Here is a 15,419-nt window from a genome sequence, read left to right as displayed (position 1 = left end):
TTTGATTACAGAAAATTGCTTGATACACTTCTCTAATGAAAACGCTAGACAAATGCTCCTTCTTGGAACTGACATCAGGAATGTTATACAAGACATTCTTAAATATGCTGGCAGCTGCCCTGAATGTAATGAAATCATGGAAATTAGAAGTATTGCGCTCTCTGTGTGGCCAGCTCAGGACTGTTTTCCCTATGTTACCCAGTTTTGCTGTGAATTTTAAAAGGAATCACTTTTCATTACGTTTTCTTGGGACGTTCTTCAACACGCTTATAATTTCTACAGTCAGGAAAATTATCCTGATATTCTAAGATGCTGCTCCTTTGTTTTGAAATGCACACAATTCCTCCTGCCCACATCCCTTTGCACTGTACTAAATCATTCCTGTTGCAGCAGAGAGTTTACAGTCTTCGGAAGATCGAAAACTTTTCCAGTAGAAATGCATGTGTAGGGTGAAATCCTATTTCCACTGCAGCCAGCAGTAAAATTCCCACAAGCTTAAGTGGTTTGGATTTCACATGCAGTTTTTAGTCTGCTCTTGTATGACACGTTAGTTAATCCTTAACACGTTCTCAGTGCAGAAGGTGTGTAAATGCAGGAAAGCAGCAGAGTAGCAGTGGTGTGTACTTTGGGTTTCAATCCTTTCCATGCGGGGAGCACAGAGCAGATCTGAAAGACAGGTGAGACCCACAGCAGTGTGCGAGGAATGGATATTATTTTCAGTCTTCTGAAGTGCAGAGAGCAGAAGGGAAGGACCTTCTCTCTGTGGGGGTGTGTACATAAATGGAAGCACCGTCCTGGCTCCCGGGTTACCTTCCCTTGTCTGTGGTGTTTTCACCTGTTGCTTCTCTGTAGGTTTGGTGTGTTTTCATCGGATATTCTGAACTTGGGTTTTCCAAGATGAATTAATTTTATTTACCTGGTTTTTAGTGCTCCAGCTTCTTCTGTAGTTTCTTTGTTGGAGGCTTACAAAGGTCCCTAAAGTAATTGCAGTTGTGTTCGTTTGAAGTGATAATATTCCATTCCTGTCAACAATTAATAGCAGTGTTAAGCAAGAGTCAACTGACTGAAAACTTAGCCCAGATTCATATGCTGTCACTTAACACTTGCTGTTGGAATTAGCAAGTTCTGGCTCGAGGATAAGGAACACTGAAAGGACTGGGGCTGCCCTGGCTGTTGGGAAAGGAGGCACAGAAACCTGTTTCCACTTCTTCATTCTCCTTTCCTGCTCAGCTTGACCATTCTGTTCAGCTGCCGGCAGAGAGATGTGGGACGTTGCTGATGGGTTCTGGTGTGGGTTTATCCCTTGCAGCAGACTCACAGGAGCCTTTCCAGAATGCAGACCGACAGGGTCTTGGGCTGAGGGGTGGCTTGCACTGAACCTGGAATCACTGTGGTGCTCGGTGAGAAAACAGCTGTTGTCAAAGAATGGCCTGGAGATGGAATAGGGCATCTCTATCCCTTGTGATGCCAGGCTTTACTAAGCAACCTCATTTATGAATGCTGCCGTTGGCACAACGCAGAGGCAGCTGACCAAAGAAAGCCTGTAGGTGTACTGCAGGGCACAGAAATCTGTTGGAAGCAGATTTCCATCTGCTTGATGTGATGCAAACAAGATGGTTTCTGGCATGAAAAGCCTTCAGTTGAGACATCAATTCATTAGGAATACTATGGCCAGAAACTTTCATAATAAATTACTGTAAACTCGTGGAAGATTGATCTTTTTTGATTTCAGAGAAAATAAATCAACAATATGAAGTCAGTTCTGTTACAGTTTCAAACAAGAGGCTATTACCCTTTGCCTTAAAGATCAGAGAAAAATTATATTTTTACTTTACATTCTCTTGATGAGGATAATGATAAACATCTGTCACTTTGCTGCTTAGCCAGCTACAAATCTTACTGCAATCTGTAATTTAAACAGTAAAAAAAAAAAAAAGAAAAGAAAAAAGATACATGAACAAACTACACTTTATATAGTGAAGAAGAAAGAGAATAGAAGTCAAATTCAGGGGAACTGGGAAGGGGCCATTTTTGGCTTGCTTGGCTAAAATCTGCAGATATATGACAGATGTATGATTTTCCATTTATTTGATATGTCACAAGGAAACTTAACATTAGTTTCTCTTCAGACATGGAGACTGAGGAAGATACTCAATCTGCACTTTGTGACTTTTTGGCATATGCAGTTTATTAACAAAATTATTAAGGTTTATTAGGTATGTATCTACTGGTGTTACAGCATAGAAAACCCTATTTTCATCAAGAGTTCTTTCAGTGTCCTCCACAGTCCCAAGATTTTTAGGAAGCATTGCTAATTATTTTTAAAGATTAGCTGTTCTTTCAGTAGTTCACCTGTACTTTTGAAACTTCTTTTGCTATCACTTGGTTTTGTTTCTAAATGGTACAAAACTATAACTTAACAAAGCACAAACACCTCATTTCATTTAGACTGGACTGACCAAGATGTAGTTTAAAAGGAGTAGATACGAAGTGCTAAATGAGCAGAAACTGGCCCTGCATTAGGAAATTAAACCAGAAATCCCTTTTTGGCCTAGTAAGAAGGCATTTCATGCAAGGAGAAGCCTCTTTGGTGATGTTTGCATATCTAGCTCTAGTGGCCTTTCACTGATGGGTGAGATACTCATTTCAGCTGCTCTAAGATTCTCTAAAGCACCAGAGATATGCAGATTTTAGCTAAACACTCCACTGTAAATGGAGCTGTGCTGGTAGGGCTCTGGCTGATACATAACTAGTTCTCCTTATTGGGTTCTTCAGTTTTGCAAGTACTTTCTCTTTCTTCATGTTCAAAGATGGGTTGGGTGGGGCACTGAGCAACCTGGGCTAGTGCAAGGGGGTGCCTGCAGGAATCTGCCCGTGGCAGGAACGAGGTGAGCTTTAAGATCCCTTCCAACCCAAACCATTCTGGGATTCTGTGATTTTTATGCTTCCAGGTATCCACCGAACAGATTTAGATTTTATAGTTCAAGGTACCAAGGCTCTGGTGGTCGTTTTCACGGAGAAGTATTATATGTCAGAGTTTGGGGAGCATTGTTCTTTGTACTTTCTGGGTAGAAATTCCTTTCTTTTGGCATCTTTGAACCTCAGAAAGCAGTTTGCTTTTCACCAAAAGGCTACTATTTTTTTTTAGGTTTTCTTATATTTATACAGGCCAGACTGGAGCAAAGTACAGGCTTTTTAGCTTCTAGTTAAAAGTTCCTGGTATTTTCTTTAATTAGCTCAGCTGTTTACATACAAAGAAGTGTTTTTCTGTCCAATAAAAAAGAGACTTCTAATATATAATCCAGCAAATGTTATGCTGAGCCTTGAGCACTGGAACCACTGATGCTTTTGCTGTTATCCTTCATAAATCCTTTGTTTATATAGGTGCTATTCTCACCCAACAGGTTTGAGGCTGAACTACGGAATTTGTCACAAACAAGTCAGCCTTAAGTAACACGGGTGGATTTTACCCATAGGAGGGTCCAGTTCAAAATCCAGACTTAGGGTGCTGCTTTCTTGCATGGGTCAAGCTGACTGAATCTGAATGGTAAAAGATTTGTTAGTAAGTTTTGCAGTATGTGATCTGAGGTGATAATTTTTTGGTGTGTCATTTACCACCACAAGTCTTTGTCTGAACGCTTTCTTTAATATTTGTTTGGAAATATATAATGTACTTTGTGCAAAAGGTCTCATATGGCATTAACTTTAAAGGTCCTAATTTCATGACGCTGAACATTAATGTTAAAGTCCTGTACTATATATTTTAACCTCTGGGTAGTCTTTGTATGAGTTACTTTGCTGGATTACTACAGTTTAAGTCCAGGGGTTTTTTCCCCCAGTATATTTCCAGTTTACTGCAATCTGAAAGACTTGACTTTTCTTTTTATTTTTCTTTTGTGTAGACTGAAAATGAGGAGAATGGCCAAGCAGACAATTTTTCAATGGACCCCCAGCTGGAGAGACAGGTGGAGACAATTCGAAACCTTGTGGACTCCTACATGTCTATTATTAACAAATGTATCCGAGATTTGATACCGAAAACAATCATGCATCTTATGATCAATAACGTAAGTAGCAGCCAGGGTTCTAAATTATTTCAACATGTCTGTCAAATCTCTTACTCTCAAACACACCTCTTGGATGCAGCAGCAGCAACAGCGTGTTCTAAAGAGAACATACTCCCATAAATGTCACACTCTTAGACAAAATATTCCAATATTCCATAGTACTAGGAAGTTCTGCAGCCTTCTCAAAGGCTGGCACACTGCCTTTAGTGCTTACCCCAAAATGCTAAAGACTGAATTAATGTACATCTCAGTCAGAATGTAAGTTATTATTTAAAGGTACATCACACTTGGTTTGGGGTTGGCTTGTTTGTTGTTTTGGGGCAGGGGGGTTGCCCCAAAAAAAGGGGAGAACGCACAGGAAAACTGGGAGCTCCATCTAGGCAGTCTGTGAGAGCAGCAAAGCAGAGTTGTGCTTCCTTGATTTTCAATCTACAGCCTTTTGTCATGGGTTTGTAAAGTAGTTCTTATTTTATTTGGGTTTCTCTATATTTTCAGGTTACCATTTTAAAGGAATAAATCTTGGAAACCTTGGACAGTGTTGTTTAGATAAGCAGATGTGGTTGGTTGATTTATTGTGTGTGTCTTTCTTAGATTCAAAGATTCTTTGCTTAAAGAAATGGCTTTCAGATACTGTTGTTATTCCACTGCAGTAGGATCTCAACCTTTGCTGCCTGGCAGAGTTCTGAATGGACCTTGTTGAAAACTAAGCTTAATATTAGTGCCACTGCTGCCATATAAATTACTGATGGGGAGCACAGCTCCTGCTAGTTATGAGTAGCACTGTTTCGGTGAGGTCATCAAACCAATCAGTCTTTAGGAATACAATATGCTGTGAGGCAAATCTGGTTAGAAGGTAGTGTTTACTTTTGACTCAGAGCCACCTCTAGCCTTCATCTGATGGATTTCATTAGCCCTGTGGACTTTGTGTTGCATTTAAGAGTTAGGTGGTTGGACAGAAAATTTCAGTGGGATTTTCTGGTACATATAATACAAGTAGAATTTTTGCATGAGGGCAAGTGATATTTCATTAACTTCTTTAGTTTTAGAGGAGTCAGGCTGCAAGTCTAACCATGGGTGAGTTTTTACAAAAAACATGGGAATAATGGAACTGCCTTTTTTTCCCAGAAATCAGCCACACTCTTGACTTTTTAAGGTGAGCGTGTTCTCACTGCTCTTTCCAGATCACCCCTAGCAACCTGCTGCTTTGACTTTAGCCCATCTACAGTGCCTTTTGAAAGGGCTGGGCTTTAGCTCTCATTTCATCAATGGCAGAGCTCGGTGAGCAGTTCCTTTTGAAACCTTACATTAAATTTTCTGCCACTCACCTCCTCATATGGAATCGTTTAAGGGTCTCTGAAGTGTGTGTGTTACTCAGAAGTAGATTACTGTAAGATTTTATACTTTCAATCTCATCAGCTGTTAGTGACATTGATAGAGCCTGCCATGCTGGCTGGCCATGGCACGCAGAAAAAACATGCTTAAAACATCAGCTACCTTTCAGTTGGCCTCATTTGGGCTTCCTTGTGAGCTCAGGCCTATCCCTCCATCCTGCAGTTTAAATTGGTGGCAAGGAATCAAAGCATTTTAAAGGACTGTGAAGAGTGGGGCTAGAAGCACTAATGAACTTGTTTCTGTACAGTATAGGCAATAAAATACTATATTAAAAATAGCTAAAATGTCAATTTAAAAAAATCAGGGCTATTAAAAAGAGAAAGAAATGGTTGAATTAAGACTGCTGAGCCATGCCAAAAGGTTGTGCAGAGACCTGGAAAGCTGTGGAGCTGTGATGGAAGATGGGTCCTTTTAAGCTGTGTGTGTGTTCCTTGGTGTCTTCAGAAGTCCAATACATCCACAAGGAGTTAAGTGAAGACACCCTCCTTCCCCCCTAATGAGCATACTCTGTATTTTCTGCTGCCCCATCATGTTGCCTCCAAAACTCTGGAAACAAATCGATCCCAAGGAGTTTGTTTCCATGACAATTGTAACCTCCCAAGTTCTCCTAGAACTTCCTTTCCACTTTGTGGGCCCATAAACAAGCACTTAAAATTCAAGGAAAGTATCGGATTCAAACTCAGTGTACAGAAAATAATCAGATGTTGTCCCTGAGCATATTTTGAGGCCTAAACCTAGACTATTGTATTCCAAATGCATTGCTTATTGTTCCCTTAGGGTGGATGTTGATTACCTTAAAAGAAAATACTTTTACCACACAGAACTGCATTGAGTTACCATTAGCAATTCAAACATGCCCAAACAAAACACACATTTCCAGTTTGTATTTCATGGTGCCCAGGTATCCTCTCTGAGGGGTGGTCTCAGAGTAGTCAGTGTATGCTCCATGAGCAGTGCTGGTAGTGATCTCAGCTGAGTAGAAAAACTCCAAAGTACTCGTTACTACCAAACTGAAGGGTGAGGAATGGGTTGTGTTTGCATTTGAGGCAGTGATGTGTGTTGTAGTCTTCCCACTGATGAAGTTACAAGCCTACCTTACCCCACTTCAGAGTGACAGGGCAAGTTTTAGGGCACTGGCCTTTTGGATGCTTCCTATGGTTCAACTTTGACTGCAGGTCTCATGTCTGTGAAGGAAAACGTTTTAAACCATTCCTGTGAGTCTGTTTTCCGGAAAGGATCAAAGGTGTGAGTAAGCATCACTTTCCCTTCCATTTCCAAGCTGGAGAAAGTGGCTGCTGTGGAAGATCTTCCTCTGTCTAGTACAGCACATCCGATTGCAGAGGGCAGGAGGCTGATCCAAGAACCATCCTTAACACTGCAGTCTTCCCTTTCCAGAGGGGTTCAGGCAGTTACTTGAGTCCCCTGCTAGTAAGACAGGGACCTCTCATGATAATTGTCACAGGCTGATTTTTTTCAAACAGATATTTGTGGTTTAACAATGCTTTTACAATCAGCTCTGGCCTTAATCTAATTTTAGGACTTCTTCTTCTTCTTTTTTTGAAGTGATGCCATTAAAATGCTCATTTCATCGAGCAGAATGTGATGCTGTTTAACTATGATATCTGTTTTTAATGTGGAGTTTTTGGCAATCATGAGGAAAGTAGTGTACTCTGGCTCTTGATCAGTACCATCTACTGGAAAACAGCATGAAACTCATGGAAAATTTTTGCAGGCTTTGCTAATAATTTGTGCATCTCCTGTCATACGTGAATGGGGAATGACAGCCAAGCCCAGGCAATATGGTTTTGTTTCCCTGTGAGGTCTGTCCTGGCCACCTTCTCATTGCTGGGTGACCAGAAAGGGTCCCTTGCCTGAACAGCCTGACTGCTCTCACTGACCTCTCCTGAACACAAACAGTGCCTTAGTCTCGCTGTCAGGATTTAAATCAGCATTGCTAAACTAGCACAAACAGAGCTCAGGTTTATGTAATCAGAATCCTGGGAATGTATTATTGTCAGTATCTCCAGCTCAAAAAAGTTTTATAGAGCAAAGCACCAGATGAGAAATAGATTAGAACAGCAACCAAAGTCTCAAATGCAAGGATTTAGTAGGTCAGCAGTTGGTCTATTTACCACAGTCTTATTTAATCAGAGTACCTCTAGCTTTTTATGTCTCTTAATGTGGCCCAGGTTTCCATAACCAGGACAAGCATAGCAGGAAATCAGTATAGTAAATTAGATTACTTGGAGACTTCTCCCTTCAGTTGGAGTGTGTGTGGATGAGATATTCAGAATCTGACAGAGTTGTTGGAAATGAAAGACAGTGTCTACAGTAGGGTAAATTGCTGCTAAGAAAATAAGTGACACAGATGTTATAAAGCCTGAAAATTCTAATTCCATGGGGAATCTATATCTGATGGTACTGTCATTTACCTCTCAGTCAGCCATTTAGAATTGGACCAAAATGCCAGCTGACTCCTGGGAGCTGTTGGGAAGCCTGTTTGAAATGAAATGTAAACATAGATGTCACCTTAGAGATGTAGAACAGTGTTAGCTCCAACCATGTCTAGTGTTTCATAGACAGACCCAAAAAAGGCCCCAGTGCACTGTGGGGCGACTGCACAAAACCATCTTATTGTCAGATGTGAATTGCTGCCTCAGAATGTGGCTCTGTAATTGCCATAAGCCCATCTGTGTCCAGGCAGCTGCTAAAAGGTCCAGTCCATCCTTTTCCAGCTGCGGGGCCCAGCTGCATGTGCCAGCCTTTCCTTGGGACACAGCTAGACTTCAGGCTGCTGCACCATCAGCTCAGTCTGAGCTCTGCATCTTTCAGTCCCTGATGTGACCTAAAAAAAACCGCATGACCAGTTGAATTGGTGAAAACTAGTAAGAGAAACTGGTTCAATTGAGGTATGTCTGTCTCCACCGTATTTGCTCAGTGTTGTGTTTCCCGCAGAGATTTTGTTTGTTTATTTCTTTGGTGGTTTGGGGTTTTTTTGTTTTGTTTTGTTTTTTTTTTTTCTGATGAAATAGGTAAAAGAATTTATCAACGCAGAGCTCCTGGCTCACTTGTATTCTTCTGAGGACCAAAACACTCTGATGGAGGAGTCGGCTGAGCAGGCGCAGCGCCGGGATGAGACGCTCCGCATGTACCAGGCACTGAAGGAAGCCCTGGCAATCATTGGGGACATCAGCACTAGCACCGTCTCAACCCCTGCTCCCCCTCCTGTGGATGACTCGTGGCTTCAGCAGGCCCGCAGGTGAGGAGCCTCCAATCTGTATTGCCGTGAAACTCGGGACAGGCAGACGGAGTCAGCATCAGTAGCTCCCTCCCTGCCTGTCTTTTTGGGAAGATGCTCCTCCAGGTCTTTAATGACATCTGTGAGGGAAATCAAAACATTTTCCCACATATACATCTTCTGTGGATATGTATGTGACACCAGACAGGAATATCTGCCTTGCAGGAGACCATCCAGTGGATTTGTAGCTTTTCTGATGCTTCAAATAGCAGCTGCTTCTGTCACCCCAGTTGTACATCCACAAGGCCTCTTTCTTGCAAGCTGTTACAATAATTCAGCATCTCAGGCTCTGTGTCCTAGAAAACCCACTTAACAACACATTCTTAGAACTTGAATAATAAAATCTATTACGTTTACCTCTTTGCTTGTATGTTGTCAATGGAAAAAGCGTGGGACTTAATTATATGTGATCCTCTGACATTGGCAGCAAAGGAAAATGCCAAGAAAAAACAGTTGCCATAGGCATAAAAAAGGTTTTAACTTCTGTTTAAAGTAAAATAAAATACAACAAACAAACCCCCACCTTAATGAACTTTTAAAATCTCTGTTATTTCACTAGATCACCTCCTCCAAGTCCCTCAACTCCAAGGAGACCGACATTAAACAATCCCCCAACCAGACCTTTATCTGGCCGAGGACCAGCTCCTGCAATCCCATCTCCAGGCCCTCAGTCGGGGGCTCCCCCGGTCCCGTTCCGCCCAGGACCACTGCCTCCGTTCCCAAGTGCTGGAGAAGCCCATGGAGGACCTCCCCAGGTTCCTTCCCGGCCCACCCGGGCTCCTCCCAGTGTCCCAAGGTAAGATGTGTGATCTTCCTGGTGGTGGCATGGTTCTCTCCCTCTGGCATAACAGACAGACCCTGCGCTGTGTTGGAAAGCTGAGTGCCATTGTTGAGGGAATTTTGTAGCAAAGCAAAACCGGGCATTCCCTACAGAGAGTCAAAGCTGTTTTGAGGAACCAATTTTCAGCACAAATATGACTTTTTGAAAAGATAGCAAGATTTTTTTAATTTAAAAAAAAATTCCAGTCAGTCAGTTGGAAGACACTGATTTCCTTTACCTTAAGACCCCCAGTTCTGGTTGTGTTGTACCCACACAGGGGTTCAGAGAGAGAGAGAGAGAGAGGTCACCTACCCCTCCACCAGAAGTGGTGCCAGGGTGCAGGTCCTCACCTCTGCCATTCTGAATCCTCACCAGAGGAAGTAATGGCTCTTCTGGGTAGAACAGGAGCAATCCTTGCAGAACCAGTGGAACAAACTGGTAGGAGTCTGATTCTTATCCCGCAGGGCCAGTAATTTACAGCCAGTTGAAAACAGTCCACAGTGTAGATCATATGGTACAAAACAATTAGTTAAGGAACAGGATTTTCTTCAGCACATAGTTTCCTTTTCTTCCCAGGGCTTTGCATTTATCAGGACTTTTTAAAGTAGCTTTGCATATTTTATACTTTTCTGTGGCATTAACTGTTTTTTTATATAGGTTATATGGATAAAATGTCCTTAATGTTTATTTTCACAGTGATGTAATACACATAATCACTCATATATACATATATATATATGAAAACCTCTGATTCCGAGGGCTTCATTAACTTCTTAAATTATGAGGGGCTGGGCAGATTAGCCAGTGTTGGAACAAAGGGGTTTCTCCATTTTTGATAAATTAACTGTTACTTTGAAAGTAGTCATGGTTTGAAAAAAAAACAAACCCGCCAGTTAAATAGAAACAAAAATAAAATGTGCACATTTTCAATTTTAAAAATGGTAATTGAGAGGAGAACCTTTGGAGAAAAACTTTATTTTAAATAGATGAGATCTGTTGTAGTTGTCAGTAACTTAAACTTGAGGCTTAGTGTTTCAAATATAATTACCCCTTATAATAGGAAGAATAAACAAATGAGGTATATCAAAGGAATGGAGTATTTTTATGTATTTGCTATGAAAAGGGTGTTGTTGCATCAATGCCCAACCACAAAACACACTCTTTCATCTTAGTGGATATCCTGTAGCTTGCAGTAGGGGCCATTGTGGAGAAACCTGGAATTGCCTTTCTGAGCTTTGCGCTGGAAGGGAAGAAGCCCAAGGATCATTCCCTCGTGGGAGAGCCTGGGGCTGGGCCAGAGGGCTCTGGCTCCGGTGCTTCCTCTGTGCCATTGGAGGGTAAATCACAGCTTAGAGACAGAGATGGGGGCCACTGTTCTGCCAGTTGTGCTGCCAGAGAGAACCATGGCTCCTCTCCCCTCGCCTTGCCAGCCAGCACGTCTCCTTCATCCTGCCCGGCCGGGGTTTTGCATGGACACTGCTTTCCTGAGGTGGCTTGCCAAGAGCATGTCTGATGATCATCTCTTTCATGCCAAAGTGATAGGTGGGATGGAGACCAGAAAGGAATTTTCTAGCGCACAAAAGACACGTGGGTAAGCAGCCTGTGAATGACTCAGTTCGGGACTGCCACTGGTGGCATGAAAAGCACTGGTGGATAAAGGAGGTCAGTGATTTTTAAATGCTGTAGCTAGATACATAATTGAATGTGTGACTGCCTGACATTTTTGTGGAAAAAATATCTGCAATATGCATCTTCTGGGCTGGATCCTAGTTCTCTTTTTTAGAGCTATGTAAGCCTCGGACAAAAAAAAAAATCTCAGCTGCTGAAGAATGAAGGAAGGGTTTGCTGGTCTGCCCAAACTTCAGGTTTCTCCTGCTGACTAAACTGCGAGGGAGGAAATCCCAGGGAAGGGGCTGCAGGGGAAATCACCTGAGGGGGACAGTGTGGCCAGCTCCTGTGCCTATTAAATGTTTCTTTTAAGCCCTGGAATTTCAGCTACGCTTGGTCTGGTTTTAATAACAGCCTTTGCAGGATCATAGGAAATTGACTCAGAAAATGGGTCTGAGATATTAAAAGGGGGGAAAAAGTGTTTTGAGGAAGAGTTCTTGTAGAAACTTGTGCTTTTTTGTGACTTACTTTTGAACTGAGGCTTTGTGCTTGAACTGCTCCACCACCATTTTCTGCAGTGATTCCTTGAAGTGTCGGGATCTCTCCTATCTAGGGAAATAGTTTAGCTTCCTGAGAAGAAAGTAGTATTTTAAAGTTTATCTCTCTCTCCAGAGGAGCTTTTTCTTGCAAGCCGTGTCATGTGAAGCTAAAAATCCTGACATACTGAAGAAATATAAGGTTTCCATTTTCTCCTGTTCTGCCTTAAGATAAAAGATCATTTTCAGGGGGTAAAACTTGGGACTGTCCTTTTCCAATGAGCAGCTTAGCACACGTTTGGTGTGGAAAATTTGGCACCTTTTAGTGAGATACAGCCCCTGTCTTTAAAAACATAACTTTTTTCTTCAATTTTATTAGTTGAATAATAATATTCAACTTAAAATCAAAAGAATCGTGCAGAAATAGCGAGCTCTCGCTGTTTTCTCACAGTTCCTCCCTTAATGCACAGGGAAAGGGAAAGACTTAGGGGAGCAGGAAATAATTTTCTTCCTTGCTTCGCTCTGATTCTAAAGCTGGTTTGGGTTATGTGCTCTGAATATTTCTGTAAGGAAACAGAAACTATTTGCATGATACATGCCTCTTTTAATTAATCCCACTTGAGGTGGGTGGATCTCTCCCAGCAAAGCCTGTGAGTAAAGGCCTCTGGCTTTAAGGGCTTGATGCCAAAGCATATATGATTTGTGAAATATTCTCCACTGCCAGAATTTAGATTATTCCCCCTCTCTCTTAAAAGGCTACAGTAGTATTTTGAAAGAAAATGCAGCTGTGTGCTTGCTTTGGTAAGATGGCTTTAAGCAGGCACTAGAGCTTACCATGATGGGTGTTTGCCTGCCTGTGTGGAAAGGCTGATCTTGACCAATTGAAGTTCTACTGTGGATGCTTTGATTTATAACTTTTAAATGCCCTGAATGTGAACCTCAGCTTTGCCACGAGGAAGACAATTGAATTGGAAATGTTTTTTTCTCCTGGCAGTAGAGCCCATGGTGTTTGTGGGGGTGGGAGGGTGCTCCCCTTTTCTCCCTGTGTCCTGCTCTGCAGTGCTACTGGGGATTCATAGAGGCTTTCCCAACAAAGCCCTGAAGATCATTACTCACTTTGTCATCAAAAAATGACCCCACTCTGTGAAACCCTGGGATGGGTGCTCTGAGCACATGTCACCCTCAGGCATGTGGTGCTGGTCCCCAAGGGCTGGGGGTGGTCTTTACATGTGAGGCAAGTGGTGGAGAGGGAATTCATGTTGTGCTGTTCGTGATCAGCCACATGCTGTCCCTACAGTCTCCTCCAACCCACAGCCAGCCAGCGTGAAAGGGCTGATGGGGGCTCTGCACTACCTTTTATTAAGCCATCCAGGCTAATTACATGACCTGCTGTGTTGGTAGCTAATCTACACTGTAAGCCATCATTACATATTTCTGCCAAACCAGCACAAAGAAGTACTTTTGCCTCACAGTATTACAGTTAGAAATTTCCAGACAAAGTCAGGAGTGCTGCAGAAAGCATTACTGCCTGGCTGCCACCTGATTGCCAAATATCAGCCATTCAGTATGTTTTCTGTGATGGATTTTTATGGATTAGAGTTCTTTGGAAAGATTTAATGTAATGTCTAACCCTTCAGTGCATTGAATGATAAGGGGATCCCTTGCAAAAATTGCACATGATCCTCTGAATAAAATCTGTCCTAGTGCATAGGCATATAAGACCAGAAGAGTTATCCTGCCTTAGCCTGGGAATCTTCTTTCTCCTCAGAGTTTGACCTTGCAGCCCTAAAAGCTTACTGCTGTATTTTTTTAATGGAATATAAATAGTAATCCAATAGCCATTGCACCAAACTCTTCTGGCAGGATCAGTAAGTGCCCACCTTAGAGCATTTGCATGCTGACTTGGATGATCTCAATCTGAACACCCAAACAGAAGAGCACAGCTCTGTCCAGCATCCATGTGTCCTCTTTGAATGATCTTCAGTGAAGCTTATATTCAAAAAGTATAATCAGCAATTAGGAGTGTTTTCGTGCAAGCAAAGAGACAGGAGTGTTATATGGAGGGATTCCAAAATCCTGCTGAATTTCAGGAGAAAATAAAGCCAAAGAATAATTTAATTTAATTCTGTATTTCATGTCTGTGATCAAAAGAATATACAGCTACATGGGTGAGGCAAAGCCAGAGCCCCTCAAGGAGGGGATACTGATCTTCTGTAGTCCATATGTTTCCAACTCTGCCTGTCCAAAGACCCCAAAATCACAAGACTTATGAGAATATCAGTTATTCTTTGTGTGATTTCTGCCCAGGGGGAAGACAACCCTCTGTAATTTGTTACCCGTCTAATGTACATTTCTTGTTGAAATGCACACCCAGTAATATGTTACTTTGCTGCTGGCTGCTTCAAGCAGCAGCCTCCATTTATTTTCCCTTATCTCTTAGAAAGGAGCTCTGCATTTCCCCCTCCTCCACTGGCTCCTTTTTCGCTATTTTCTTTTCCCTTTTTTCTGCCATTCCCTCGCTGTCCCTTTCTTGACCATACTGTTTGCTTCCTCTTTCACCTTTTTCCTTCACTTGGTTTCCTGCCTGGTCCATTTGTCTGCCTTCCCCATGTATTCCCTCCTTTCCTTCTCACCATCTTGTCTTGGTTTCTTTCCAGCTTACCCCTTCCCTTCCCTGCCACCTTTGTAAATCTGTCTTCCTTGCATTTCAGTCTTCTTTTAAAGTTTTCAAGCCATAAAATGCAATATTTGGCAATCTTTCCTAACTGCCTGGCGGCAGTAGCTGTAACACCCATCAGAAACACGAGCTACACGACTTGGGGCCATGTTTTGCCATGTGCAAAACCAGTTGAGGAATACCAGTCATCTTATGTGGGGTCATCTTGGAGCTTGAATCGTGGAATAGAATCATAGAACAGAATTATAGAATAGTTTGGTTCGAAAGGGACCTTTAAAGGTCATCTAGTCCAACCTCCCTGCAATGAGCAGGGACAACAGAAGCAATGAAAGAAGTAGCATTCTGAACAAGGATAAATATTGGAGGGAGGTCACAGCAGGTTGTAAGAACATGTAAAAAGTAACAATACAGCAACTCTTGTGGTTTCATTGTAATTCTGCAATATGGAACTTATGAGAAATTCGGAATGGCATTTGCACTGAAGGACTGATTCTTCAGCTGCCTGAACTGTAATGCTGTGAGAGATACAGGAGGGTCTCCATTTCTGCTCCAGGAGCTTCACTGACTGCTGCCCCTAAAAAGATGACTTTCTTTTAGACTAGCAATAGGATTTTGTTACTGCCTTCCTTTATATACCTCTCCTCCAGATGACTGTCCTGAAGATGGAGTAAAACAAAGTTCATGGGATGCCACACACTGCATGTGCCACACGTGTCTGCTGCCACTGACTCTAACTCCCATCAGCATCTTCTTTCATCAGCCAGAGGCAGGCTCTCCATATCTTCAGTGGTCTAGGAATTTTCTGATGGGCAGTACACTGTGGCAGTTGAACAAAATTACCTGAAGAATCACTTATTGTATGCGGAGTTTAGGTTTGATCTTATTTATCACGCCTCAGGTAGTTGTGATTATCCTTAGTATTGATCCTAAGCTACTTGCTCCTGCAACAAAAAAAAGTTTTTTAAAACAGGGTGAACTGGGAGAGATCCATTTGATTGGGACTGTTGCAAGTTACTTTCAA

General features: G+C 42.1%; 1 protein-coding gene across 10 annotated transcripts in view; it reads left to right on the top strand.

The window, feature by feature from the left end:
• Positions 1 to 15,419, top strand: part of DNM3 (dynamin 3) — a 171,942-nt gene that overhangs the window by 143,165 nt on the left and 13,358 nt on the right. For 9 of the 10 annotated variants that reach the window (XR_003543275.2, XM_027734882.2, XM_027734883.2 and 6 more), the window contains 3 exons: positions 3,903 to 4,067; positions 8,492 to 8,718; positions 9,317 to 9,553. Coding sequence is in view for 9 of the 10 variants with exons in the window: in XM_027734882.2 (XP_027590683.1) it covers positions 3,903 to 4,067; positions 8,492 to 8,718; positions 9,317 to 9,553 (629 nt within the window). In the remaining variant the exon portion in view is untranslated. Of the gene's footprint in view, positions 1 to 3,902; positions 4,068 to 8,491; positions 8,719 to 9,316; positions 9,554 to 11,066; positions 11,647 to 15,419 lie in introns of those variants that run through there. The other variant, XM_039385116.1, reaches the window with a different exon arrangement.

The sequence above is a fragment of the Pipra filicauda genome, unplaced genomic scaffold, assembly GCF_003945595.2.
Source record: "Pipra filicauda isolate LSUMZ 115617 unplaced genomic scaffold, ASM394559v2 scaffold396_size653610_pilon, whole genome shotgun sequence".
Taxonomy (NCBI): domain Eukaryota; kingdom Metazoa; phylum Chordata; class Aves; order Passeriformes; family Pipridae; genus Pipra; species Pipra filicauda.
This window is presented reverse-complemented; position numbering and strand designations above follow the sequence as displayed.